Raw genomic sequence first — 25,990 nt, 5'->3', positions numbered from 1 at the left:
ACCCGCCTGCCCGCCTCCAGATGTAGGGAACAAATGCTGCATTATTTTATCCTCAAGTGTGCCAGCTCTCACCAAACACCGCTTTCTCCAGGACATATTCCCTGGTTGCCAAGGACAAGAGCAGGGGCCTCCGGAGTAGCAAGTACCTGTGCCTTCCTCGGTCTGTGCCTGCTCATGTGCCTCAGCCGTGAGGCATCCAGCAGAGGTCTCTGAGTGTCTCACTTCCACATCAGCCTATCTGTTGGAGAAGCAAGTATGACTGATTGCTGGCATGGCCTTCTGAGAACCAAGGTAGCCTTGCAGGTGGCTGAACCATAAACCATCAACAAGCTCTCTCTGTATGTATGAGCCCGTATAATAGAGGGAGTACTGCTCTGCCTGCCTGGAAACCTTCAGAAGTTGCTCCCTGCCCAGGACAACCCTGTCACCTTAGGACATGCAGCAGCCCTGCAGTGACCCAACACTTCCTCCCTCTGCCTTGGTTTGGTGTTAGGTGTTGCTGTTATTTCATGTGGTTTGGACATGCCCAGCAGTACCCAGAAGGGTAGTAAAGCCAAGCCCCACCCCCTAGCCACAAGAACCAACCGAAGGTGTGTGCACCACATCTTCTGTAAGCCATCCCACCAGACACATCTACACAGCACAAGTCACTCGGTTTCCCATCCTGTCCCATATGTCACCTTTCTACTCCTCCTATGGCCCTCCCACGGGTGATCTGGTCTCCCATAGCAAGCAGGACACCTGGGCATGGACTGTAAGCCAGACGCTCTCAGACACTGCTTCACCTCATTCTCCAAGTGAGCGGTGTCTCATACTACAGACAGGACAGGCTGGCGGCTGTTAGACATGCAGTGGCCAACTCCCAAGTCCCTGCAGTAAAACCAATCCGTTTCTGGTGGTGCTGGGGCCGAAACCCAGGGCCTCACACACCCCCCACTACTGAGCTACATCTCAGTCGGCCTCGTGCCGTACTTGATATTCCTGTACTTAGGTTTGCTGTTCTGACGGTTGAACCTGGAACCTCACACATGCAGGCAGGCACTCTACCACAGAGCATATCCCCAGCCCTGGAGTCCCATTTTGTAGGTAAAGAAGCTAAGGTTCACCAAATTAGTGGAGGGAGGTCTGTGAGTCCAACCACAAGGCACTTTCAGGGATGGGCCATGCAAGATGATGGACCTGCCTGTCCTTGGAGTTACACCTAAGAAAAAGGACATCAAAGGCTTGGGTATAAAAATTTATTATACGTAAAAGAATATCAGCACTAATGAATGCAGACAAGCGAGGACACAGTAGGGCTGGCTGGAAGATGGAAACTCTTTGGAAAGTGAGCAGGTCCAAGTGGCTGGGAGCCTCATTCCACTCTGGGTGATTAGTCAGTCAACCACCACAGGGCACGAGGGTGACTGCCCTGTGAGTCCACAGGCCTCTACTGGATCTAGGTATCAAGGATGGCACACCTAGAAACAATAAAGGGGCTTCCCGTGGTGGCCCAGGCTGGTCTGGAGTCACAGAAATAGCACTGTAAGCAAGACGTTAAATTGGAGGATGTCCACCAACTATACATGACCTTGAGCCACCACAATTCAGTGAAATACAAAACATTAAGTTACAGGCTGTAGGAAGAGGCGGCGGCAGTCAGCGGCCCCTTCCGATCCCGGTGGTTCCGTGAGTGAGGACGGGGAAGGTTAGATCAAGCCCCTCCTCTCAATGTACAAATTACTTTGATTGATATTAAATTGTATTGAAAACAAAATAGACTAGAAAGCCAACACTACTCTATGTTGGGGTGGAAGTGGAGAAAGAATGAGTCCTTGCAGCAGAAGGAGCAGCCGGGGCAGCTGTGGCTTGGCCCTGCTGGTCACTCTCGCTGCTCCATCTTTACTTTTGGTGGCCGAAGGAAGGTCCGGTTCTTTTTCTCCTTCTTCCCCTTTGTGTTTGCCTGGAAATTTCGCCAACTATCCACTCGGCCATCCCGGCTTTCCTGGAAGAAAACGGAAAGGAAGTTCAAGGTGAGGTCTCTAATTAGCAAAGAGGGGACTGAACCTGCTCTGCCGCCAGCTGCCCTCCCATGGCCCAGCCCAGGTCAGCCCTCTGGAGCAGTCCAAGAGGAGAGCAGATCAGAGCTGTCTCCCACCTCTAGAGTCCCAGCAAAATTTCACAACACCCTCCGAAGTCTCTCTGCAAAAAGAACTGGGTCACAAGAACCGTTTCCAGTGGTCTGTGATGGTGTACACCTTAATCCCAATATTTGGGAGGCTGAAGCAGGATGATCAGGAATTCAAGGTCATTAATGAGCTACACAGTGAGTTCAAAGCCAGACTGGACTATATGAGAACTTGTCTCAACCTCAACTCCGTTTCCACAAATTTTTGTCCTCCAAGCTAAATAGGGTGCTACTTCATGTTACCTCTGAATTCACTGTTCTTGGGCTCCTCTGGTAACTGTGTCTGTTGGTGCCCTTGTCAGGGAAAGTTATGAAGGTGAGGTGACCCCCAACTCCGCTTCCCCAGTGCCTACTCTCACCGCCACATCCTGCTTCCCTGTCTGCCCCAGGCAGCCCTGGAGCCCCCAGGAATTAAGCTTCCTTATTCTGGAATGACCTCCTCAGCTGCTTACCTCGAAGTTTTTCTGCCACTCCCTTTCTCGCTTGGCTTTTTCCTGCGCTTCAATCTCCTCTTCTCTTTGTCGTTTCCTAGGAGGGAAAGAGAGCAGTCTATCCAACGCTCACAGTGTATTCCCCACACGAGAAAAGAGCAGTCTACCCAATGCTCACAGGGTGTTCCCCACACGAGAAGAGAGCAGTCTACCAATGCTCACAGGGTGCTCCCCACACGAGCTAAGGCACGGTTGCACAGGGGCACACAGAGCCCGAGCCAATGCTGAGACCTCATCCTAAAACATGCAGCCACAAAACCCAATCCCAAAAAGACATTTCATACAAACTCAACTAGCAAAATCTAATTACTCCTGTCAACAACACAAAATACAGAAGCCAAATTGACTTCAATATTTCCTTTTGTTTTTTTCTGAGACAAGGTCTCATGTAATTTAAATTGGCCCCAGGCTTGCTATATAGCCAAAAATAGTCTTCAAACTGCTTTTTTTCCCTGCCTCCACCTCCCAAGTGCTGGGATTAGAGGTGTGTACCACCACAATTGGCAACATCGCCACTTGTGACAATCAGAGGAAATCATACTTGAGAACAAGTTAAAGCTATTCCATTGCAATCCCACCTACACACCACAGCTACCAGGCCCAGAAAAGATCCTGGCCTCAAACATTCTACTGCATTCCAGAAAGGAAGAAAACACACTGCACTCCTCAATAGAAATGAACTCCCTATGGACAGGTCATAGTCAGAATTTCCCAAAAGTCTACTGACAATGTCTTACCGGTGACTGCCTCAGACAGCCTGTCTCACGGATGCTAGGCAGGAGCTCCAGCACTGAGCTGTACTGGGCCTCTCCAGCTGCTTCTCATAAATGAAGTGCCACCAAACTCATTAGGAAAATCCCCAGAGGCCTGCATTAGCTAATCTGTGTATTTAAATGAGGTTAAGATGAATACCGGGATGTGTACCTTTCATGCATTTCTTTGGCTTCTCTCTCTTTCCTTTTAATTTCCAGCTCAGCAAACAGTTTCATGGTCTGTTTGTAGACTGCCTGTTTGAACTGCAAGAAAATTAAGGACAAAAGAAAATAAAGGTAAATATCTCACATCAAGGCTGAAATTAAGTAATTACATTAAAGCCCTAAAGATTACAACTGGGCAATGAAATGTCTGCAGGGAGATGCCGCCATTACAACCAACACTGTCCCTTCAGGGAGAAAGCCACCTGCCTAGGAGGCCTTTCCTCTCCTACCAAGCAGATTAGGAACCTGTGTCTGGGAGAAGGCACACAAGCACTTAGGCCACTGAGATTGTAGAGGTGTTCTTCGAAAATTCCCCAGGACTGACTTCTACAAATACTTTTCACAAATACTTTATAACTTTGATTCAGTGGCTAGACCCAAGCTGAATCCTACATAGCTGTCCCCGCCCACAACTGCAAACCTGTCTTAAGGGACAAAGCCACTAAACATAAAAGCCCATAATCCCCAGACTTCCTTATAGCTAGGATTGGCCATGTGATTCAGAGTTTAGTCAACATACTCATATACAATATCCAGGATGTTCTTAGAAGGCCTGGCATATTCCTTTTTCTCCCTTTATTCTGTTGTCTGGCACATGAGTGAGATGATGAGACACCCGGGCCAGGAAGATTGGGGCCACATCCTTGTTACTAGAGCCATAGAAGAGCCAAGACCTTGAAGGACATGGTGCCGAGCTTCCATGCCAGCAGCCACCCTGCGCCCAGGACTACTACACAGGATAGAACATGTTCTGCCTTGATTGTTCTGCCTTTGTGTCTCTGTAACCAATTCACCTTACACTCTATGATACATTGATGGGAAAAGATAACACAGCACTGCAGAGAAAACATAAGGGCGGGGCTAGAGAGAAAGCTAAGCATGTAGGAGCAATGGCTACTCATCCAGGAGACCTGGGTTCAAGTCCCAGCACCCATACGGCCGCTCACAACTGTCTGTAACTCCAGTTTCAGGGGATCTGACACCCTCACACCAACATACATACAGGCCAAATACCAATGCACATAAAATAAATAAATCTTTAAAAAAAGAAAAAAGATACAAAGCTCTATTGGTTTTACAGAACGGGGAATAAAACCTGAGCACTGGAAGCAAGACCTCTACCACCAAGTTAAACCCCACCCACCCGAGCCTTTTAATTATGGTAGCTGTTATTACAGCATCAGTTATTATTAGAACTTATATGAATTAAAGAAAAACAAGTAAAGATAAGTGACCCGGATCCCACTACATAGTTGTGGGGTATTTTTTTGGAGACAGAGTCTAACTATGTGGTCCAGCTGGGCTCAAACTCAAGCTCTGCCTCAGGCTCCCAACTGCTGGGATTACAGGCATGTGCCAGCACACCAAACTCATGATGCTTTTTTTTGTCTTTACATCCAACCAACGTTTCCCCTCCCTCCTCTCTTCCCAGCTCCTCCCCAACAACCTCTCATCCATTCCTCTCCACTGTTTCTCTTCCGACAGAGGCGGGCCTCCCATGGCTATCAGCCAGCCATGGTATATCAAGTTGCAGTGAGACTAAGTACCTCCTTTATGTCCTTTTTTTTTTTTTTTAATGTATCCATTTTATTGTAGGAGTATGTGTGTGAATCGTGTGTGTGTGCACTGCCCATAAAAAAGAAGGCAGCATTGGAGCCCTTGGAATTACTGATTGGAGTTACGATGGTCATGAGCCACTACTTGGGTATTAGGAATATTGAACCCAATCCTCCAATCCTCTGCAAGAGCAACAAGTGCCATCTCACCCTTCTTTTTTTTTTTTTTTTTTTTTTTTTTTGGAGACAAGGCTTCTCTGTGTAGCCTTGGCTGTCCTGGAACTCGATCTGTAGACCAGGTCTCTGTCTGCCTCTGCCTCCCAAGGACTAAAGGCGTGTGCCACCGCCACCACCTGGCCTTTTTTTAAAGATTTATAATCGTGTGTATATGTGTGTGCCTGCATGGAGGTTTGTGCACATGTGCGTGCAGGTGTCCGTCAAGTCCAGAAGAAGGTGTCATCCCTTGGAGCTAGAGTTACAGGCAGTTTGAGCCACTGTGTGGGTGCTAGGAACCAAACTCAAGTCCTCTGCCTGAGTAATTAATACATGCTCTTAACCAGTGAGCCACCTCTGTAGGCCCAACCATGAGTTTTTCAGAACAAAGTCATGTTCTTGTTTAGAGTGTTTTCTTCCCAAATAAAAAGTTTCTTTTGTTATACATGGAAATACAGAAAATAATCCATCATGTGTATATCAGAGGATCATGCACTAAAATTAGAGCCACTGAGCAAAGAACACTACAAGAAGGAAAAGAGAAATGAAGGAGTCCAAAACTTCTCTTTAATACTATGAGCTGCTAGGAGCTGCTCAGGAAAAATGATGCTGACAAACTCTAGCCTTTAACAAGGACAACATCAATTGGGTAAAGGAACATGTAATAAGTATTTCAGTATCTTTGTGTGTACATGGTGTAGGTGCATGAATAAAGGTGTGTTTGCCTACGAATGTACATGTAGGCAGGTGCACATACCGTGCATGTGGCGGCCTGGCGTCAGGTGTCTGCCACAGCTGCTCTCTATTTGGTGAGGCAGTGTTTCAGGGATCCGGAAGTTCACCACTTCCTGCTGGTATAGCACACCTCTAGAGCTCTAGATGACAGCAGCCACCACGCTTGCCCAGGTTTTGTTGGGAATCTGAGGAGCCAAGCCCTGAGCCTCAGAAGGGCATAGCAAGTGCATGACCCACCGAGTCAATTCCCCAGCTCCAAATATTTTAGTGTCTTTAAAAGCTCCAAAGAGGCCGGGCAGTGGTGGCGCACACCTTTGATTCTAGCACTCAGGGAGGCAGAGGCAGGTGGATCTCTGTGAGTTTGAGACCAGCCTGGTCTACAGAGTTGAGTTCCAGGACAGCCAGGGCTACACAGAGAAATACTGTCTTGAGAAGAGAGAGAGACAGAGAGAGAGAAAGGAAGAGAGGAAGGAAGGGAGGAAGGAAGGAAGGAAGGAAGGAAGGAAGGAGGAGGAGAGGAGGGAGGAAGGGAAAAGCTCCAAATGGTGGGCTGTAGAGATGGCTCGGTGATTAATAGCACACTAGCTGCTCTTCCAGGGAACCCAGGTTCAATTGCTAGCACCCAGCTCACAAGTGTCTGTAACTCCAGTCCCAGTAGATCCAATGCCCTCTTCTGCCTCTGAAGATACCAGGCAAACATGTGGTACACATCCATACATGCAGGCAAAACACCCATACACATAAAAATAAAGTTTAAAAATTAAAAATGAATAAAAGCCATCTCTCCATACCCTAACATCTAAGTTCCTTTGTATGTGTGTATATGGATGCATGTGTATGTGTGTGCATATATATATATGTGTGTATATGAGTATGTGTTTATGTGTGCATATGTGTGTGTCTACAGGTGTATGCTGGCTAGTTTTATTCCAACTTGACACAAATTAGAGTTATATAAAAGGAGGGAACTCAACTGAGAAAACTCTTCAATAAGATCCAGCTGTAGAGCATTTCTTTCTTTTTTCTTTCTTTTTTTTTTTTTTTTTTGGTTTTTTGAGACAGGGTTTCTCTGTAGCTGTGGAGCCTGTCCTGAACTCGTTCTGTAGACTAGGCTGGCCTCGAACTCAGAGATCCGCCTGCCTCTGCCTCCCGTGTGCTGGGATTAAAGGCGTGCGCTACCTGGCTTAGAGCATTTTCTTAATTTGTTTTGATTTGAGAGGGCCAGCCCATTGTGGGTGAGGCCATCCTTGGGCTGGTGGTTCTGGGTTCTATAAGAAAGCAGGCTGAGCAAGCTATGAGGAACAAGCCAAAACACAGCACCGCTCCATGGCCTCTACATCAGTTCCTGCCTCCAGGTTCCTGCCCTGACTGCCTTTGATGTAGCTCTGGCTGTCCTAGAACTCATTATGTAGACCAGGCTGGTCTCAAACTCCAAGAGATCTACCTGCCTCTGTCTCCCAAGTGCTGGGATTAAAAGGTGTGAACCACCACACCTGGTTTCCCTCAGTTCTTTATTTAATTAATTAACCTCGTGTATGTGTGTGTGCCTGCTTTTCTATGTGTGTAGGTGCCAGCAGAGGACAATAGTCGGCATCAGAGCCACTGGAACTACACTTAACAAGAAGTTGTGAGACACCACAGGGATGCTAGGAACTGAACCCAGGTCCTCTGCAAGAACAGCAAGTGCTCCGGGCAGCTAAGCATCTCTCCAGCCCTAGATTCCTAAACATGTACCTATGGTTTCTATGTATCTCAAAAAATTAAAAACCATAATTATACATAATACTTTGCATGTGTGGCTTGTAAAATAATCAACAGCAAACTCCATCAGGTGATGCCAGGTGGTGCTTGGCTTTAATCCCAGCACTAGGGAGGCAGAGGCAGGCGGGTCTCTGGGAGTTCGAGGCCAACCTGGTCTACAGAGTGAGTTCCAGGACAGCCAGGACTGTTACACAGAGAAATCCCAGCAGCAGCCCTCCACGTAGAAGGCTGATAGAGCTGGGCTAGTGGGTAAAAGTGCCTGCTGTGCAAGCATGCCGGCCTGAGTTCAAATCCCCAGCAATCTTGTAAAAAGCTGACTATGGCTACAAATGCCTGTAACCAATGCTTGGGGGCAGGGACCACATAGGCAGTAGAGCCTGCTCCAGGGTGTTCAGTGAAAAGCCTGTCTACAGGGAATAAATGGAAAGTGCTAGAACAGATACCTCCCCGGTTTCTACACACGAGCACACATGCACACACACCATGCATATAACACAGACACAAGACAAACACCAAACACACCTACACACAGGATGAATTAAAAAAACGTCCACTGACATGCTTTAAGTGAGGCTTTTCTCTTCAGCCCCCCAATCACACAGGACAAGTGTTCCCCAATAACTTACCAGTTCCGGATCATCCTCCTCTACATTTGTAGGCTTTCCTTCCTTCTTTAGCTGTTTTTTTCGCTCTTTAACCTAAAAAGAATTTGTTCCTCATCAAAAGATGAGCAATCATACTTTAAGAACAGCACTGAGCTGTACATCTGTGCACTTTCCCATAGGCATAGGGTAACAAGATGAAGGCAAAAGAGCCTGCTCCTTTCTATTTAAACCTAAGAAGCATTTCTACTAGAAAACACTGTAAAGGCACTAAGAAGCCTAGGAACCTGGGTCCTTCCTCTAACCTACCCTGAGGTCTGTGCCCCGCCAGCACTAGTGAGAGGCAACCAGACATGCTGTCCCCAACTCACAAAGGCGGAGCACAGCTAACAGCCTTAGACATGGCCATTCAGCTTTCTTGACTTGTGGTCACATAGTTATAGCAAAGAAAGCACATTTGCCAAGCTTTAGAAGGATCTAGAAAATGTACAGCATTGTAAGTATGAAAGGGATTTCTAAAAGTGCATTCTTGATCATTTCCACTGTGACACTCCCAGAAACCAAAATTTTCACATCACACTAATGGATACATTCCTCATTCTGGTCACTACTGAGCTTACAAGTAAGAAGAATTAATAATCATTCACAAGAGACTGTCACTACTCTGTAAGTCACCTATGAGTCATCCATCACACAGCCAAGTGCCTACCAGGCTCAGAAACACTTTACTGCCACCATGTGGCCAGGAATTCTAAGGCTGATTCCTTACAAGCAAAGACAGAACTGAAGACCCTGGCATGGGCTCTTCTGATCTCTAACAGGACTGACTCTCCAAGTGCCATGTGCAACACAACCATCAGGACGTGGTTACACACTTTCCTTTTCCTACTTTTCTCCTCACTGTCTTCATCTAAAATGGGTCTGTCTTTATTATTATTGCTTTATAAAGTTCCATTTCAGGTTCCAAAGCTCTTCAAAACAAAGACAGACTCCTGACCCACACACCGTTGAACTCACTCTTGTAAATGGTCTTGAGATTCTTGCTCCAAGAGGCAAAAAAAAAAAAAAAAAAAAAAAGGAGGGGGGCCTTCTAGTTGGGCACATGGTGCATGCCTATAATCCTAGCAACTGAATATGGAGAAGGATCAAGAATGCAAGACTAGGGGGCTGGAGAGATGGCTCAGAGGTTAAGAGCACTGGCTGCTCTTCCAGAGGTCCTGAGTTCAATTCCCAGCAACCACATGGTGGCTCACAACCATCCGTAATGACATCTGGTGCCCTCTTCAAGTCAAAAGGACACTGTATACATTATATATATATAAAAGAATACAAGACTAGGGGCTAGAAACATGGTTAAGCAGTTAAGAGCACTTGCTGCTCCTGCAAGGATCCAGGTTCAGTTCCCAGCACCCACACAGAGGCTCACAACCATTCAAAACTACAGTTCCAGAGGATGATGACACCTTCTTCCGACCTCCTTGAGCTCCAGGCACACCCATGGTGCACATACATACATGCAGACCAAACACTCATACACATAAAATAAATCTAAAAGATTTAAAAAGAATTTAAGATCAGCCTCAAGTAGACAGCTAATTCGAGGCCAGCCTGGACCACATAAGACTCTCCTTCAAAATAAACCAACCAAAAAGAAGAAGAAAGGTCCTTCTGTTGGATGCAATGGCATACAACTCATAATCCCACAGCTCAGGAGGTCAGGAAGAGGATTAAGAATTTAAGGCCAGTCCAGGCTATCTTGAAAGTTTAAAGCTATGCTGTACCCCCAGCAATTGCAACCCCATTTTAAACAAACAAACGCTATAATTTAATGTTTCAAATGAGTCTCTGAGTTCTGTTATTGACAGAAAGTGGCCTCCTCTTGCTTCAAACTCACTCAGAGTTCCTTGACAGCCTCTCTCATTTCCAAACCTTTTATACCCACTAAAGTAAAACCAGGGTGTCGACATCTCCACAGCCACGCTGCTCCTCCACTCTCACTGGGGGTAGCATGGCAACTTAGTTGGGAGGCCAAAGAGACAATGTGTACAACACAGGACTGGCAGGGCCAGTGGCTCTGGCAGTGGCCTGGCCACTCCTCACCCTGAGCTCGCTCTTCCCTCAGGAAAGCACGCTAGCTTTGTTGCTATTCATGAGCACCACGTACGTACGTGGTAGGGAGAATGAACATGGTCACTAGCTATGTGGTCAGCTCGGCTAGGTTGCATATTCCCTTCTACACGGTGCCCATAGCTTGCTATTACTTCCTGTAAACACAGCAGCACTAGAAATACTTACAGTGTGTTCCACGTATTCTTTTCCTGCCTGAATTACATCCAGGGCCCTCTTCTTTTGTTCCTGATCCAGTAGCAACTTGTAAGCTTTGTCCACAGCTAATGCAAAACATTGAAGTTAACTGTTTCTGCAAATACCCTCTCAAAGTCTGAGTCTCAAAGCTATACTCAGGCAGTGTAAATGTACTGTCACTGTCTAAAAACATTCCCTATGTTGTTACATTATTACCATCGTTAAACTCATTTTTTAAAAAGCATACAACCATAGCAATGACCTTGAAAGTCTTAGGAAAAAATATTAAATACAAGGCTAAACATACCACATCTACATGAAAACACTGATAAAGTATTTCCCACTTTACTTACGCTCAGAAAAAAAGACGATTCCATGCAATGAAAGTATGTTGGTAGACACGTAAGTTTTAACTAACAAAGTTAAAGTCCACTTTCTTTGCAGTGCTGGGGACTGAACCCAGGGCCTCAAGCATGCTAGGCAAGCACTGAGATACACACCCAGCCCCCAAGGGATACTTCTTTAACATTCTGCTTAAATGGCTGCTTTACTGAAAGGCACAGTTTCTCCATACCATTCCTCCTTAGCACTAACAATTACTCAAAAGCAGGTCAATCTACAAATACCTTCAAAAGCCTTCTGTGCTCGGTCAGCGTCATCTTGGTTTTTGTCAGGATGCACCAATATAGACAACTGCAGGAAAGAGAAAAGCCAAGCTCATCAGCAGTTCACGGAACACACACGAACTTTTTATAAGAAAACCTCCCCAGACGAGTCTTTCAGACATTTCTAAGATTCCTGACCGCTGTCACTGATGGACAGAACTAGTTGAAGCAAAAAGAACTGTGTCAGGAGATGAAAATCTCCCATCAATCCTGAAGCACAAGAGCCATAGTCCTATCTGTAATTCTAACTTCAATCACATGCTAGCTCTGAGTCCTTGAGCAACTCTGTCTGTCTTCACTTTGGCTTCCTGCTCTATATCATCGGAAAGATACAAAGTACCTACATCTAAATCGTCTGTTGTGTGGACAAAATGAACAATGCAAATAGTTAGCATTCTTGAAATCTCAACACTGAGGAGAATTATGAGTTCAGGACTGGCCTGGGCTATAAAGGAAACCCTATGGGATAGTTAGGAAGAGAGGAGAAAAACAGGGGGAGGGAAACAGAGGAGAGAGGAGGGAAGGAATGACAGGGAAAAGTAAATGGAAAAGAGAAAACGGTAAGGGGGAGGGAGAGGGACCAGAGAAAAAGACAGAAAGAAGTGAATGAATTTGCACACAAACATCCATAGACAATGGTTAGTACACACAGATCAAGACATCACTGAAAACCTTCTGTATGTAATACCTGATTTTAATATTTGGACACATTTACCAAATGAGGCAAAATAGACACAGAAAGGTCCAAAGCACTTGTTCAAGTGCACACTGCTCCTAAGAGAACAAATTAAAACTCAAGTCATATGTACTCATAACTATGAGGCCATCTAATAAGTCAGTCAGAACTCGTATCACAAGTGTGTTGGCTACAGGAAAAGTCTAAGGACTGAAATGTTTGTTATATTGGGAACAACTGTAATAGACTATATTGGAAAACAAGACCTTGGAAATAGGGGGAAGCGCTAAGTTTAAGCACAGATCAGAGCTCAGGAAGAATAAAACTATTAAGTTATATAATGGGAAATGACTGAGCAGGCAAAAACAAAAACCATCTTAGCTTAATATAGCTTGCTGGGAGATCAGAGGTAACTATGAGTCAGCAATGTGGAGAAATCTACTGCACTGGAGGAAGCACTGGATATTAATAAGAGGATTAATATCTCTTGTGTTGTGTAGCATCGGAGGATTACAGTCAGCATGAAGAGATGAAGAACTTAGGAAGGTTAAAAAAAAAAAAAAAAAGGCAGTGGCAAGAATCAGGCCAGCCAGCTACTTTCCTGACGAAATTTTAATAAATACTTGTTACATTAAGTCAGGTATTTCTTTTTTAAAAACTTCTTACATTTACTAGCTTGGGGAACATGAACACATGCCACGGTATGTGTGTGGAGATCAGAGAACAATTTGCTGGACTCAGCTCTCTCCTTGTACTCTGTGGGTCCCAGGGATCAAACTCAGGTGGTCATGCTTGGCAGCAGATACTTTTACCTGCTTAGCCATCTCACAAGAAATACCAACCTAAGCGAGGTATTTCTTGAATATTTATAGCCATTTGCAAGCAATGAAGTAACTGAGTGGGTTAGGCTATGTGCCTGTAACCCCAGTTACTTAAAGGCTAAGGTAGAACAGTCATATAAACCACGGAGTGTGGGGTCAATGTGCCAACATAAGATCCTACCTCAATAAAAATAAGTCTGTAGACACTCTATTTGGATATATATAAAAATCATTATATTCACAGGAAAACATACTCTGGGTACATTAGTTAACATTTTCTATCACTAAACATATATGTTACTAAGTTCATGAGAACAGCTATCTAGCCTTAATTTGGAAGGGGTGAGGGGTTAAATTTTGGCCCAAAAGTATCTAGTCCTTAAAAATCATGTCTAGAGGGGCTGGAGAGATGGCTCAGAGGTTAAGAGCACTGGCTGCTCTTCCAGAGGTCCTGAGTTCAATTCCCAGCACCCACATGGCAGCTCACAACTGTCTAAGTCCAGTTCCAGAGGATCTAACACCTTCACACCAATGCACATAAAATAAAGTTAAATAAATTATAAAAAAAATCATCATGTCTAAGAAGTAGCTCAATTGGTAGAATATTTGTCTTACTATACATGAAAACCTGAGTTCAATGCCCAGCACCCCATAAACCAGGTGTGACACATGCCTACAACCCCAGAAAGCCAGAAAGCAGAGGCTCACAAGTTCAAGACCATCATCCTTGGTTACACAGGGAATTCTAGGCAAGCCCGAGCTCCACGAGCCCCCTCTAAAAGAAACAAAGAGAAAGCTCACACACTAGCGACAGCAACAGCACTGTACCTGCCGAAACCTCTTTTTTATTTCTTCATCTGTCACTTCAGGATCTATCTGAAGAACCTGGAAGAACCAAGATCAAAAGTGTCAAGCTGGGCACGGTGACCCTTACCCATCATCTCAACGCTAGGAAAACAGGGGCAGAAAGACGGTGATGCTGGGTCAGCCTTGGCACAACAGTCTCAGAACAAAACCATAAAACTGGGCAGTGGGGGAGCACTCCTGGACTCCTACCACAGGGGAGCAATGGAATCAAGTCATCCCTGACTATGTAACAAACTCAATGCCCGTCTGGGCTACATGAGACATGGTCTCAAAAAAAAAAAAAAAAAAAAAGGAGGGAGAGAATGTGTGTGCATGTGTATCTGGGGTGTGTGTGTGTGTGTGTGTGTGTGTGTGTGTGTATTTACACATGTATCCACACACACACACACACAAGCTTTCTGTTCCCCTCTTCTGTCATGAGCAATATAACTAAATCCATTAAGTAAAACCAGATGAAGTGATATATTCTGAATTCCATAGTCCAGAACACAGTGTCAGAGTTCAGAACTCACCTGGGACAAAGAAGAGAGTGACCACACGTAGGAAGGCAGAGTGCTAGAGCCCATGTGGGGTGAGAAGGGTGTCCACACAGAACAGCCTGACATGGAGTGCCAAGAAAGAACACAGGCAAGCCCAGAGTCGGCTGCCTAGCATATTATGTCAGAACCTAAGTGGGGTAAAGATGTTGGGATGGGTTTGGCACAGTGGCTCACATCTATAACCTCAGTATTTAGGAAGTTGAGGGGAACTGTCATGAATTACCAGCTGACCTAAATAAAGAGAGATCTGACTGAAAAAATAAAAATGGCTGGAGAGACAGCTCAGAGGTTAAGAGCATGCACTGTTCCAGAAGAGGAGCAGTTGAGTCTCAAGCCACCTGTAACTAACTCCAGCTCCAGGGAATTCACACCTCCGTCCCCATGTGCATTTGAACCCATGAACACAAACCCACACAGATACACACTCACATAATTTAAAAATAAAATACATACACACACACACACACACACACACACACACACACACACATAAATAAATAAATAAAAATAAATCTTAGCTGGACATGGTGGTGCATGACTTTAGTCCCAGCACTTGGAAGGCAGAGGCAGGTGGGTCTCTGTGAGTTTGAGACCAGCCTGGTCTACAAAGTGAGTTCCAGGACAGCCAGGGCTGCACAGAGAAACTCTGTTTCGAAAAACCAAAGAAAGAAAGGAGGGAAGGAAGGGAAAGGAAAGCAAGGCGAGGTGGGCCAACCTAGTATGCACAACAATACAAAAGGGAGAGAAGTGGCTCACCGTTCAATGTCTACACCCATTCAGTGGCTAGCAACCACATGGAACTCGTTTTGACGCCCTCTTCTAGATTCCATGGGCACCAGACATGCACATGGTGCACATATACACATGTAGGCAAAACATACACACATATTTTTAAAATTTTTTTTTTTTAAATAATCAGTGTATTTGGAGGGTTGAAGGAACAGATCCAACACTGTCAGCTCCATTGAGGGTAGCACCAGAATCTCTCTGCCTCCCTTTATTAGAAAGACAAAGGAAAACAAGCTGTCAATTTACTGTGATTTGAGGAAAAGACCTTTTTTTTTTTTTTTTTTTTTTTTTTTTTTTGGTTTTTCAAGACAGGGTTTCTCTGTGTAGCTTTGCGCCTTTCCTGGGACTCACTTGGTAGACCAGGCTGGCCTCGAACTCACAGAGATCCTCCTGGCTCTGCCTCCCGAGTGCTGGGATTAAAGGTGTGCGCCACCACCGCCCGGCAAGACCTGACTTTTTATCACACATGAAAGAACAGTGGTTAGTGATAATAAGAAATGTTCAGAGCTGGGCATGGTGAGTGGTACACACTATGCTCCCGGCACCCAGGAAGGTGGGGTAAGAAGAGCACTGGGCTGAGCCACTCTGAGCTACACTGGAGATATGTTCAAAAACACAAAGTGCATTAGCTTATCTAAAATCTCATGGTCTTCATTGTTTTTACTGAGTATTTGGTATCTTTTATTTTTGTATAACAAAACAGTTTTAACAAAATTTTTGTTTGCTTGTTTTTTGTTTTTGTTTTGTTTTGATTTTAAATAGGATCTCACTGGAGCGCTGGCTGGCCCAGGTCTTGCTATGCAGACCAGGCTGGCCTCAAATTTGGAGGGATATTCCTGCCTCTGTCTACCAAGTGCAGAGAGTACAGGCTACCTGGCAATGCAGGTTTTTTAAATCACGGACCCTAAACTTATCAGGCTCAGCTATGTCTCTGTATTAAAAATGAGACCTTGTATATTCGGGCTACAAAAGCATTAGAGAACATTAGACAGGACAAAGTCTATCTCCTTTCCTTTAACAAGCTCTCTTGCTAACTCTACTCAAAATAAAATCATCCAGCTTCAAGGACAACCGACCCACCATACAAATTCCACTTTACCCTCTTTCACTCCCAACAATGGAACTCAGGCGTATGCTATAACATACATCTGCCTCCAAGCCAGGTACGATGGATGGCTCACCACCTATAATCCCGGCCTGTAGATGCTGAGGCAGGAGACCTGCGGGGCGTTTGCTCACCACCCCCACAGTTCCCCAGAGTTTTCTTGAGTGAGAGCAGCAGGGAATATTAGATAGAAGGATTTAGATTTAGAATGTGGAGATAAACAGATAGAAAATAAAGAATAGCTTTGCGAGGGCCTGGAACCTATTCCAACGAGCCCTGACTGTCTCTTCCCCAGGGTATTTATAGAAACACCAAGAGGTGGAGCAAAAGACCTCCCCCCCAGCACAGCCAAGTGCAGACCATCTCGGACACCTGCCCATGGTCCAATCAGCCTCTCTATGCAGACCTGCTGGGTAAAGCCACGAGGAACCTGAAAACTGGCTCCCACAGAGAACCAAAAAGAGTCTAAGGCCAACCTGAGATATAAAGAAAGCTCCAGGCCATAGTGGGTTACAGTAAGATCCTGTTTCAAAAATAAATAGCCAAGTGTGGTGGTTCATTTCTACAATCTCTGCATTTGGGAGGTCGAGGCAGGAGGATTTGGAGTTCAAACCAACCTTGAGTACATGAGACTGTCTCAAAAAAAAAAAGTACATACATAAGTCTGCGTATATGAAAAGCTCACCACAGATGCTACAGCAACAACATAATACACACACACACACACACACACACACACACACACACACACACACAGTTTGCACACATGAAAAGCTCTCCACTGAATGCTACAGTGACAATCTGCTCACCTCAAATGGATTCAGATTAAAGTAAGAGGAACCAGGACGAGTCAATCTTTCAATCTGATTTTTGGATGTTAGAACAGAATCTCTCTTCTCTATTTGTTTCACCTAAAAGTAAAAATATTAACAATTCCATTAGTAAAAATAAGCTGAATGTCTACTCTTTTTTTTTTTTTTTTTTTGGTTTTGAGACAGGGTATCTCTGTAGCTTTGGAGTCTGTCCTGAAACTCACTCGGTAGCCCAGGCTGGCCTCGAACTCACAGAGATCCGCCCGCCTCTGCCTCCTGAGTGCTGGGATTAAAGGCGTGCGCCACCACTGCCCAGCATGTTTACTCTTAACACAAAAACTATTTGTATCTACCATGTGTAAGACACTTTACTAACTACTGAAGAATGATTACAGTAGCATAACAAATTTTACAGTAATAGTTCAGATCTCCAGCATCACGTGAGCTGAGCACGGGCACATGCACCTGTAATGAGACAGACATGTCCCCAGAATTCACTGACAGCCAGTCTAGCAAATTGGTGAGTACCAGGTTCAGTGACAGATCGTATCTCAAAATAATAACATGGATGATGAAAGATACATGACACTGACCTCTGTCGTCCATACACATCTGTGCCCATTATGTGCATACCTGCACACACATATACCCTACACACAATTTTTTTTAATTGACATGTATATTTAACAATTCTACTTGGCAGGTATTATCATTAGCCGCATTTTACACATAGAAAAATTAAGGCTTACAGAGACCGAGGTTTCCAATTACCTAACTTGTGAGAAATTTACCCTAACAGTTTCAATCCCAATCAGTCATCAAAAAGATTCCCAGATGCCAGGCATTGGTGGCACACGCCTTTAATCCCAGAATTTGGGAGGCAGAGACAGGCAGATCTGAGAGTTTGAAGCCAGCCTGGTCTACAGAGAGTGTTCCAGGACAGCCAGGGCTACACAGAGAAACCCTGTCTCAAAAAAAAATCAAAACGAAAAATAAGTAAAACACAGCCACTTCCACAGAGCTTGAACCAAAGACAATATAGCTGCATGTGGGTACAATTAATCCATCTTTTTCATTTTGAGAGGAAAAATTCAAGTATACTGAACCATGAACTATGAGCAACGTTCACCATCATTATGGGGGACCTGGGATTGGCTCAGTTGGTAGTGTGCTTGCTTGGCATGCATAAAACCCTTGGTTTGATACTTGGCAAAAGAATAAAACTGGGTGTGTTGGGCTCCTTCCTGTAATCCTAGCATTTGAGAGGCTGAGACAAGAGGATCACCACTAGTTAGTTCTAGGCAGCCTGCACTGCAAAGTGAGTGAGTCAGCCTAAACTTCGGTGAGAACTTGTCTTACAAATAGAAAGATAAAAAGACAGGGCTACAGAGGATGTGCTCATTCCCAACATTAACTTTAATACTACTGCAAAGCACAGGCATTCTTTCCCTGCTTCCTGCCTAAAAGATGTGCACTGCCCTGCCCACATTCTCCACCAAAATGGATTGAAATCCCTCAGAGAGCAAAACAAAAATGCCAACACTAGGGGAAAAAAAGTACTACATAACAATTCTATTATTAACACCATAAATAATGGCTCTAATCCCAGCACTTCGGAGGCTGAAGCAGGAGGGTCCAACTGGGCTAACAGGAGACACCTGACTTAAAAAACGACTGCCTCAAAAAAAGTCAGTCAGGCGGTGGTGGTGCACGCCTTTAATCCCAGCACTCGGGAGGCAGAGGCAGGTGGATCTCTGTGAGTTCGAGGCCAGTCTGGTCTACAAAGTGAGTTCCAGGACAGGTGCCAAAACTACACAGAGAAACCCTGTCTTGAAAATCCAAAAAAAAAAAAAAAAAAAAAAAAAATCAAGCAAACAAAACAATAATAAACGACTGCCTTGCTCTACTTTATAATTTGCAAACTGCTTTCTTAAAATTCTTTAATCGTCGTGAAAACTCTTGTAATATTAACTCCCTCCTTTCACAGATGTGGGAACTGGTGTCTTCAAAGATTTCAATAGCAGTCAGGCTAATTGCCTTGCAAGAATTCAATATGAGGGCCTCTGACGCCAAATGGCTCGCTTTTATTCAGTCTATCCGTTCATTTATTCACTGAATATATGCTAAACTTCCACCATGCACTAGACGCTGGCGGTGCCATTGTAAATAAGGCTCAGACCCAGGTCACTCCTGTCCTACCTGCACCAAAATGTTTCCTGCTATTAAGTCGCACAAGCAAGTACGTATGCACCCTCTTAAGGTTCGTCATGTTAAAGATGGGGGTCACATAACACATTCGTGTCGTGATGAACAGTGCTGATCACTGGTAAACCGCAGAAACTGCCACTCACACATTCACGGCAGAGGAGTGGGAAAGGCCTCCCTCCTGTTTACAAATAAAAGTAGGTGCGCTGCAGCTCAGTCTCCGCCGGGAAAGGTCCCGGCCTCGGTCAGTCGTAGACTCCACGGCCTGCCGGCTGCAGCACCACAAGCAGCTCGCCGGCCCCTCTCCGGGTCCGGGTCCACAGGCCCGGCCACCCGGCCGCGCTCCGGGAATCCCAGGAGCCACAGTGGCGGCCGCGCATGCACCCCAGAGCCGGTCCGCAGTCCCCAGGCCGGACGGCACGGGCCAACGGTCCCGGGAAGCGTCCCGCTGCACCAGGCCGCTGCGGACGGAGCCGGAGCGCGGTCTCCCTGAGGCCACCATCCTTACTCCGGGCTCACCTCACTGTAGAAGGTCATAAATGCCTCCTCTGTGCTGCCTCCGCCGCCCGAAGCCCCGCTCTCTCCCGAAGCCGCCATTTTCCCGGCCAGCCGGCACGTGACCGTTCTGCGCAGGCGCAGCCTCACGTGACACTTCCAAGACCGCCTTCCCGGACCGCCTCCGCCGCCAAGCCGCACTTAAAGGGCCCGAGACCCTGCCTGGCCTTTTGGCCTTTTTTTTAAGTCAGGCGGATCTCTGTGAGTTCGAGGCCAGCCTGGGCTACCAAGTGAGTTCCAGGAAAGGCGCAAAGCTACACAGAGAAACCCTGTCTCGAAAAACCAAAAAAAAAAAAATAAAAAAATAAAAAATAAAAAGCACACTTGGTACTCACTAAGCAGTTTCCTCCTCCCCCAGTCTCTGTCAAAAAGGAATCTATGGTCTCTGGATATACCTATTCTGGACATTTCCCATGGATGGAATCTACTTATACAATACCTTTTGTATTTAGTTCTTTTTTTTTTTGGTTTTTTGAGACAGGGTTTCTCTGCATAGCTTTGCGCCTTTCCTGGAGCTCATTTGGTAGCCCAGGCTGGCCTCAAACTCACAGAGATCCGCCTGCCTCTGCCTCCTGAGTGCTGGGATTAAAGGCGTGCGCCACCACCGCCCAACCAGGTAGCATATTTTTAAAGTTCATCCAAGAGGAGCCTATATAAGAATATACAGGTTGGGGATTTAGTTCAGTGGCAGAGCTTTTGCCTAGCAAGTGCAAGGCCCTGGGTTCAGTCCTTAGCTCCAGAAAAAAAAATATATACTCCCTTTTATGACTGCATCAAATTCCACAGAAGTACGTTCATGCTACAATTTGTTTATCCATTCAGAGTTTAACATTTGGAGTAGTATCACCTTTGGACTATTGGGAAATAGTTTTACGAAGCTGGGAACTTCCTGGAGCCCCAGCACTTGGGAAGTAGAAGTAAGAAGATCGGGGATTCCAGCTCCCTTCAGAGGGAGTTTTAGGCCATTCTAAGCTACAATAGATCTCATCCAGGGAGGTAGGAAAAAGGGAAGGAAGATATTATAAACATGCATGTACAAGTATTAGTGTTTAGAGTTTCTTATTTAATTTTTAAAATTACAGATTTATTTATGGGGCACAGTGTACATGTGGAGGTCAGAGGACAACTTTCAGGAGTCAGTTATCTCCTTCCAACACTGGGACCCAGGAAGAGAACTCAGGTGACATGCTAAGTAGCAAGCACTAGCCGTGTGTGTGTGTGTGTGTGTGTGTGTGTGTGTGTGTGTGTGTGTGTGCAGGGTCTTGTGCCAGGTGGTAGTGGCGCACGTCTTTAATCCCAGCACTAGGGAGGCAGAGCCAGGCAGATCTCTGTGAGTTCGAGGCCAGCCTGGTCTACAGAGTGAGATCCAGGACAAGCACCAAAACTACACAGAGAAGCCCTGTCTCAAAAAAACAAAACAAAACAAAACCAAAAAACAGGGTGTTGCTGTGAAGCCCTGGCTGGCCCAGAATTCCCTATGTAGAACAGGCTGGATGAAACATGTCGACTCTCCCTCCTGAATGTGTCCTTGGATTACAGGTTTGTACCTTGAAGTTCTTTTCCATTTCGTTGCACCAGAAGTTGTTATCTGGTCCATCCAACGACATATTAATACAGTTCACAAATTCTAATTCACTACCTACTAAGGCTCTGGTAACTTCACAAAGTAAACTGTGGAGAACTGGAAGGTAGGATTTAAAAAAAAAAAAATTGCTGAGAACTAAGAAGATCACAAAGGTTTCTCTGAAAAGCTGTAAGAGAAGAGACTGAAGTGGCAATATAACCAAAAAGCAAAAACACCTCCTGAGGACTAACATGATTTCATATGTACAAATACAGGTATGCTGGAGGTCGATATCCAGGCTGTCGGCATTCTAGGCCTAACTACCACAAACCTCGTATTTCCCCGATTTATTGATGCCTGTAGGGATTTCCATCATTTACATTTTTAATAAAACCACCTTAGGACTGAAAGTGTGCACTGGGAGTGGACGACATGCCTCATTCTAAACAGGCCAAAAGCCAGGATTTCATCTTCGGACACTGCTCCCAAGACTGCACGGTCACGATGCACCAGAGCCCAGGTTATTAGCGGTTGGTTAAGCATTATACCCTCCTGCCTCTAGACATTCGCGGCCGACTGCTCGAAGCCCCTCCTCTCCTTCCTGATTCGCTGCTCCCGCGATCGTCCCGCCTCCCCACCGTCCAGATTGGCAGTTTAGCCGCCCTCGCAGTTAGCGCGCTTGGCGAGAAGCTGCCACGCCCGCGACGCGAGCTGAGCTGCGGAGGAGACGATGGCGAGCTTGGCGTTGGCGATTCGGGGTCGAGCAGGCGTCTGGGCTATGAGGGTTCTGCAAACCAGAGGCTACGCCTCGGACTCGGTAGGTGGCTGCCCGACCCACCGCCCATCCCTGGGCGCGGGTCCTCTCTTCCGTGTTGTGCCTTTTGCCATGTCTACGTCTCTCTCTGCAGTCGGAGAGCATGGACTCCGGCGCTGGCTCCATCCGGGAAGCCGGTGGGGCCTTCGGAAGGAGAGAGAAGGCCGAAGAGGATCGGTACTTCCGGTGAGGCCCACCTGACCCCAAGTCCAGCCCCCATCTCCCTCCCTGTCCTTCCTACGCCCTCTGTCGCTCCACCCATCTTTACCTGGTCCCTTGGGACGCCCATCCTCTGGCAGGATTCCCAGGCCGGTGAAGCCATTGTGTCTCAACAAGGTTGAGACATTTAACATCAGGACCTCACAACTGGCTCTCCACCAGCCCCAAACCGGTCTGCAGGACTCAGCCCAAGGCTCGTCTCCTAATGTATCATTAGCTATCATCTTCCTTGCCCACGGTCACCCCCTCCGCACCCCTGGCAGTGCGAGACCCCCAGGCGCTTTGAACGGTGTTTACATCCAACCGGCCAGAAAGAGCAGACCCTCTGAGTCTGTCTCACTCGCCGTTTTTTTCTCCCCAGCCGCCCCCCGCGCGCCCACTAGTTTTGTAAGGCTGCGTTCGTTCCCTGAAACCTCACTAATGTCAGCCATTTCTAGATCCGCCACGCGTCTTCATTTCTTCGCAAGAGCTAGGTTCTTAGCTGCTGGGACTACCTGCTCAAAGTTAGACTTTACCCCAAGCCGGGAGACTTTCGCCCTACTCAGACCCTGAGTGGCAGATTTCTCGCGACTGCTTAGAAAGAGGGAGTGGACTAAATCTACCGACAACCTTTTCCCACCCTGAGTTATCTGTAGCTAACGTCTGCCCACGCTGGAGAGCAGCCAGGAACCAGTCTCGCTTCCGTTTCTCCTTTGGTCTTGTGCTACGTACGGATCGTCCTAGGCCTATAGGGATTGTTGCTCAGTTGTGAACTAAGAGTTTAAACGTGCAGATGCCCGGGGTTCAAGTCTCAGTACCAAAAAAACAATTGTCAGGATAACAATTCTCCTGCCTCAGCCTCCTAAGTGCTGGGATTGGGGGCATACCGCCGCTCCTGGCTTGGAACCTCTATCCTTTACCTTAGGTATTACTGTTGTGTTGTGTTGTGTTTGGGTTTTCTTTTAAAGATTTACTTTATTTTTAATTCTGTGACTGTATTTGGATATGTGCACATGAACACAGATGCCCGGGGAAGCCAGAGTCAGTGGCTGCCCTGGAACTAACGTTACAAGCAGTTGTGAGCAGCTGAAGGGGGTGCTGGGAACCACGCTGAGATCCTCTGCGAGAGCAGTGTGCAGGGCCTGGAGAGGTGGCTCGGGGTAAGAGCACTGACTGCTCTTCCAGAGGACCCGGCTTCTATTGCCAGTGCCCACATGAGTCTAACAACTGTCTACAGCTCCACTTCCATGGCACCCCACGTCCTCTTCTGGCCTACATGGGCAATGCATGCATTTGGTGCATAAACATACATGCAGATGCCAGGTATGGTGCATACCTTTAATCCCAACCCTCTGAAGGCAGAGGCAGGAAAAGCTCTCAGAGTTTGAGGCCAGTCTGGTCTACCTATCAAGTTCTAGGACAGCCATACATAGAGACCCTGTCTGGGGGGGGGGGGAATTGCAGGCAAAACACTCATATACATAAAACAAAAATAAATAAATCTTGGGGCTGGAGAGATGGCTCAGAGGTTACAAGCACTGGATGCTCTTCCAGAGGTCCTAAGTTCAACCACATGGTGGCTCACAACTATCTATAATGAGATCTGGTGCTCCCTTTGGTTTACAGGCATACTTACAGGCAGAGCATTGTATACATAATAAATCTTTTTTTTAATCTTTTAAAAAAAAAGCTGATTATGGTTGTGTACATCTTTATTTAAACGTGTGTGTGTACATACATGCATGCATGCTTGTGCCAAGTATGTGGGGACCCTCAGAGGCCAGGCAGTAGATCCCCTGGAGTTGTGAGCTGCTAAACTTACATGGGTACTAGGAACTGAATTTGGATTCTTCTGGAAGAGAAATGCATACTCTTAACTTCAGAGCCATCTCTCCAGCTCTTATTTTATTTTATTTTTTTATGTATATGAGTGTATTGCCTGCATGTATGTATGTGAACTGCCTGAGTACTCAATACACGTGGAGGCCAGAAGAGAGCGTCAGATCCCCTGAAGCTACAGTTATGTAACCTGAGTTTTCTACGAGAACAATCATTGAGCCATATTCACAGTCCCAACTCAGTAAGCTTAAATTAGGAACTTATCCAAAGACAATTGGATCCCCTAGAGCTGGAATTACAGATGGTTGTAGGCCACCATGTAAGTGCTGGGAACTGAACCTGGGTCCTTTGCAAGAGCAGCAGGTGCTCTTGACCATTGAGCCATCACTCCAGCCCCTGATTTTGGGGCTTCCAAGACAGTCGCACTCTGTATTTTAAGTTGTATTGGAACTGGAGCTGGCCTCAAACTTGCAGTGACCCCTCCTGTCTCAGCCCTCAAGGTGCTGGGGTTACTCAGTGAGCCACTAATCCTGTTTGCCTTAAGTCTCCCAGGTAATGAATAAAAATCTCCTTGGGAGTCAGTGAAATGACTCAGAGGGTCAAGGTGCCTCCTAACCAAGACTGTGAACCTGACTTTTGATGCCAGGGACTCACGTGGTAGAAGGAGAGAACCGACTCCCACAAGCTCCACACACACACACACACACACATCCATACTCACAAATAAATGTAATAAAGGTCTCTTTGGATGGAGGATTGAAATAAACCCTCATCCACTGTCTCCGTATAGAGAGAAGACTAAAGAACAGCTGGCAGCCCTCAGGAAACACCATGAAGAAGAGATTAAGCACCACGAGGAGGAGATTGAGCGTCTGCAGAAACAGATTGACCGGCACAAGAAGAAGATAAAAAACCTGCATCACCATCATCATCATTAAATGCATGTGGCCCCCACAGAATGGCCTGCATTATTCCCCACTTCTGTAGAGACGTGATTCTGAGTGATTAATACTTGGTCTGTGTGCTACTAACAGATAATAAATTCTCACCAGTAAATCATGTCTGAAGCGTCTGATCTACAGAGGGTGGTAGGGGGACAGACACTACTCCTCCAATCAAGTGAATTAGGCAGGACTCTTCTAAGTAGAGTGAGGAGAGGAGATGACACAGACCTGAATTTAATCAAAGGATGCAGAGAAATTTTGAGATATAACTCCCAATCCAGTGCATGAAGCTTAGGAGCAGTCTGGCGAGCAGAGGAAAGACTGTTTCCAAGGACCAGAAATAATAGCATCGCATTACTTGAAGGGCTATCAACTAGCTATTGCTCTAATTTTGCAAACTGAGACAACTGGAATTAGAACTCATATGTGAGCCAGGCAGTGGTAGCACAAGCCTTTTAACTGAAGCACAGCCAGGACGACACAGAGAAACCCTGTCTTGAAAAAAACAAAAGGAGCCCTGGCTGTTCTTCTAGAGGACTTAGACTCAGTTCACAGCACCCGGCTCTGGTGGCTCACATATAATTCCCGTCCCAGGGTATCTAACTCCCTCTTCTGTCCTCAGACACTGCACATGTGCACAGACACACACAGAGGAAAAACACCAATAATGCATTTTTTCAAATGAGGTTTTTTTTTTTTTTTTTTTTTTGAGTCAGTTTTCTATGCCTGTCCTGGATCTCACTCTGTAGACCAGGCTGGCCTCAAACTCGCAGAGATCCGCCTGGCTCTAC

At 46.0% G+C, this 25,990-nt stretch overlaps 2 protein-coding genes across 2 annotated transcripts; one reads left to right on the top strand and one right to left on the bottom strand.

Annotated features, from left to right (window-relative positions):
- Positions 1–1,224: 1,224 nt before the first annotated feature.
- Dnajc8 (DnaJ heat shock protein family (Hsp40) member C8) lies at positions 1,225–19,913 on the bottom strand. Its single transcript, XM_028888164.2, has 9 exons — positions 19,805–19,913; positions 17,078–17,179; positions 13,797–13,853; positions 11,433–11,499; positions 10,798–10,892; positions 8,527–8,598; positions 3,583–3,674; positions 2,620–2,695; positions 1,225–1,984 (listed from the first exon to the last, which is right to left on the bottom strand). Exons 1-9 carry the CDS (start codon positions 19,880–19,882, stop codon positions 1,862–1,864), a joined length of 762 nt encoding a protein of 253 aa, XP_028743997.1. The 5' UTR covers positions 19,883–19,913; the 3' UTR covers positions 1,225–1,861.
- A 2,156-nt stretch (positions 19,914–22,069) lies between these two features.
- Positions 22,070–25,311, top strand: Atp5if1 (ATP synthase inhibitory factor subunit 1). The gene is made up of 3 exons (XM_028888172.2): positions 22,070–22,221; positions 22,313–22,404; positions 25,046–25,311. Exons 1-3 carry the CDS (start codon positions 22,135–22,137, stop codon positions 25,191–25,193), a joined length of 327 nt encoding a protein of 108 aa, XP_028744005.1. The 5' UTR covers positions 22,070–22,134; the 3' UTR covers positions 25,194–25,311.
- Positions 25,312–25,990: the final 679 nt, after the last annotated feature.

Source organism: Peromyscus leucopus, chromosome 2, assembly GCF_004664715.2.
Source record: "Peromyscus leucopus breed LL Stock chromosome 2, UCI_PerLeu_2.1, whole genome shotgun sequence".
NCBI lineage: Eukaryota > Metazoa > Chordata > Mammalia > Rodentia > Cricetidae > Peromyscus > Peromyscus leucopus.
The sequence above is the reverse complement of the archived record's forward strand: the minus strand, read 5'-3'. Positions and strand labels throughout refer to the sequence as shown.